This window comes from Pteropus vampyrus, unplaced genomic scaffold (genome assembly GCF_000151845.1).
Source record: "Pteropus vampyrus isolate Shadow unplaced genomic scaffold, Pvam_2.0 Scaffold124, whole genome shotgun sequence".
Taxonomy (NCBI): domain Eukaryota; kingdom Metazoa; phylum Chordata; class Mammalia; order Chiroptera; family Pteropodidae; genus Pteropus; species Pteropus vampyrus.
The window spans coordinates 1,237,135-1,238,742 of NW_011888905.1; the positions used below are offsets into that span (position 1 = coordinate 1,237,135).

Consider the following 1,608-nt stretch of genomic DNA (forward strand, 5'->3'; position numbering starts at 1 on the left):
GGGGGGGGCGCAGTGTCAGCGACGTGCTCGGCCAGATCTCACCTTCCCTACTGTCCTCCCCACTCTCCGTTCTTAAAACCGACGTCGTAGAAGTGACGTCTACACATGGTAAAAAAAAAAGTCGAACGGTAGTTTAAAGATCAGCTTTTCATTCTGTTAGAAATGGCACCTCGTGGTGGTTGCCGTTTGCCTTTCTCGAGCCGGGGTTGCCACCCTCGGGGGCTGGCCGGGGCCGTGTGGTTGTGCTATCTACCTGTCCGTCATCCACAGCCCCTCCTGTGCCCTACCCCGCCCCACGCCCCAGCCTGCATCCTCCCCTGCTGAGGCGCGCCCTCCCTTTGCCCCCCTCGCCACAGATTACCAGTTGACCAGTGCGGAGCTGTCCTCCTTGCCAGCCTTCAGCTCGCCTGGGGGGCTGTCACTAGGCAACGTCACCGCCTGGCAGCAGCCGCCACAGCCCCAGCAGCCCCCCCAGCCGCAGCCCCCGCAGCCCCAGCCCCAGCCGCAGCCCCAGCCACCGCAGCAGCCGCAGCCGCAGCCCCACCTGGTCCCCGTGTCCCTCAGCAACCTCCTGTGAGTCCTGGGGCCCCACGCACGGGCTTGGCGGGCTGAGTGGAGGGGCGGGAAGGGGAGGGCCCGCTGGGAGCATCAGTGGACAGCCCTTGAGGCTCCGAGGGGCAGCCCCGGCCCCTCCCAAAGCCAGCCCGGGTGGGGGGCGGCGGGCGCCCCGCAGAGGTGACATGGCACAGGACAACTGATGTGACTGACTCCCTTCCCCCCTCGCCTGGCCCTCCCTCTCCTTGTCTCGCCCCACCCTCTGTCTCCCTCCCACCCCCACCCGTCTTCGCATTCCGTGGCTCACCTCCTCCGTCTCTCTGCCCCGCACCCCAACCCCGGCGCCTGTCTCCAGCCCTGGCAGCCCGCTGCCCCACGTGGGTGCTGCCCTCACCGTCACCACCCACCCCCACATCAGCATCAAGTCGGAACCGGTGTCCCCAAGCCGTGAGCGCAGCCCTGCGCCCCCCCCTCCAGCTGTGTTCCCGGCTACCCGCCCAGAGCCTGGCGACGGCCTCAGCAGCCCAGCTGGGGGCTCCTATGAGACGGGGGACCGGGACGACGGCCGGGCGGACTTCGGGCCCACACTGGGCCTGCTGCGCCCGGCCCCGGAGCCCGAGGCCGAGGGCTCGGCCGTGAAGAGGATGCGGTTGGACACCTGGGTACTGTAGCGCTGCCTCCTGCCCGCCCACCCCGCCCACGTCCTCGCACCTGCCAGGCCGCGTGGCCGGCCAGCCCTTCCCTCGGCCCTTCTGCTCGATGACGCACCCTCTCAGAGCTGGGCCTCCCTCCGGGGGCCTGGCCCTGCCAGGAGAGGGGAGTGGGCACGCACCCCGCAGCCTGGACCTGCCCTCACACCCCTTTTCCATCTCCTCTCTTCACAGACATTAAAGTGACGGCCCCCCCTCCTCTCAGCCTCCTCGACGAAGAGTTGACAATCTCGCCGCCCACCCCTGTCCTGGGCTCCTCCCGCTCGGCCCCGCTCCCTTGTGCTCCGTGTCCTATTGACGGTTACATTTGTGTATAATTATTATTATATTATTATTAATATTA

The 1,608-nt window shown here is 67.3% G+C and overlaps 1 protein-coding gene across 1 annotated transcript in view; it reads left to right on the plus strand.

The window, feature by feature from the left end:
* Positions 1-1,608, plus strand: part of MEF2D (myocyte enhancer factor 2D) — a 26,721-nt gene extending 25,113 nt beyond the window's left edge. The window contains exons 9-11 of the mRNA XM_011366502.2: positions 357-573; positions 911-1,217; positions 1,440-1,608. Coding sequence (XP_011364804.1) covers positions 357-573; positions 911-1,217; positions 1,440-1,451 — 536 coding nt within the window. The 3' untranslated portion in view covers positions 1,452-1,608. The remainder of the gene's footprint in view (positions 1-356; positions 574-910; positions 1,218-1,439) is intronic.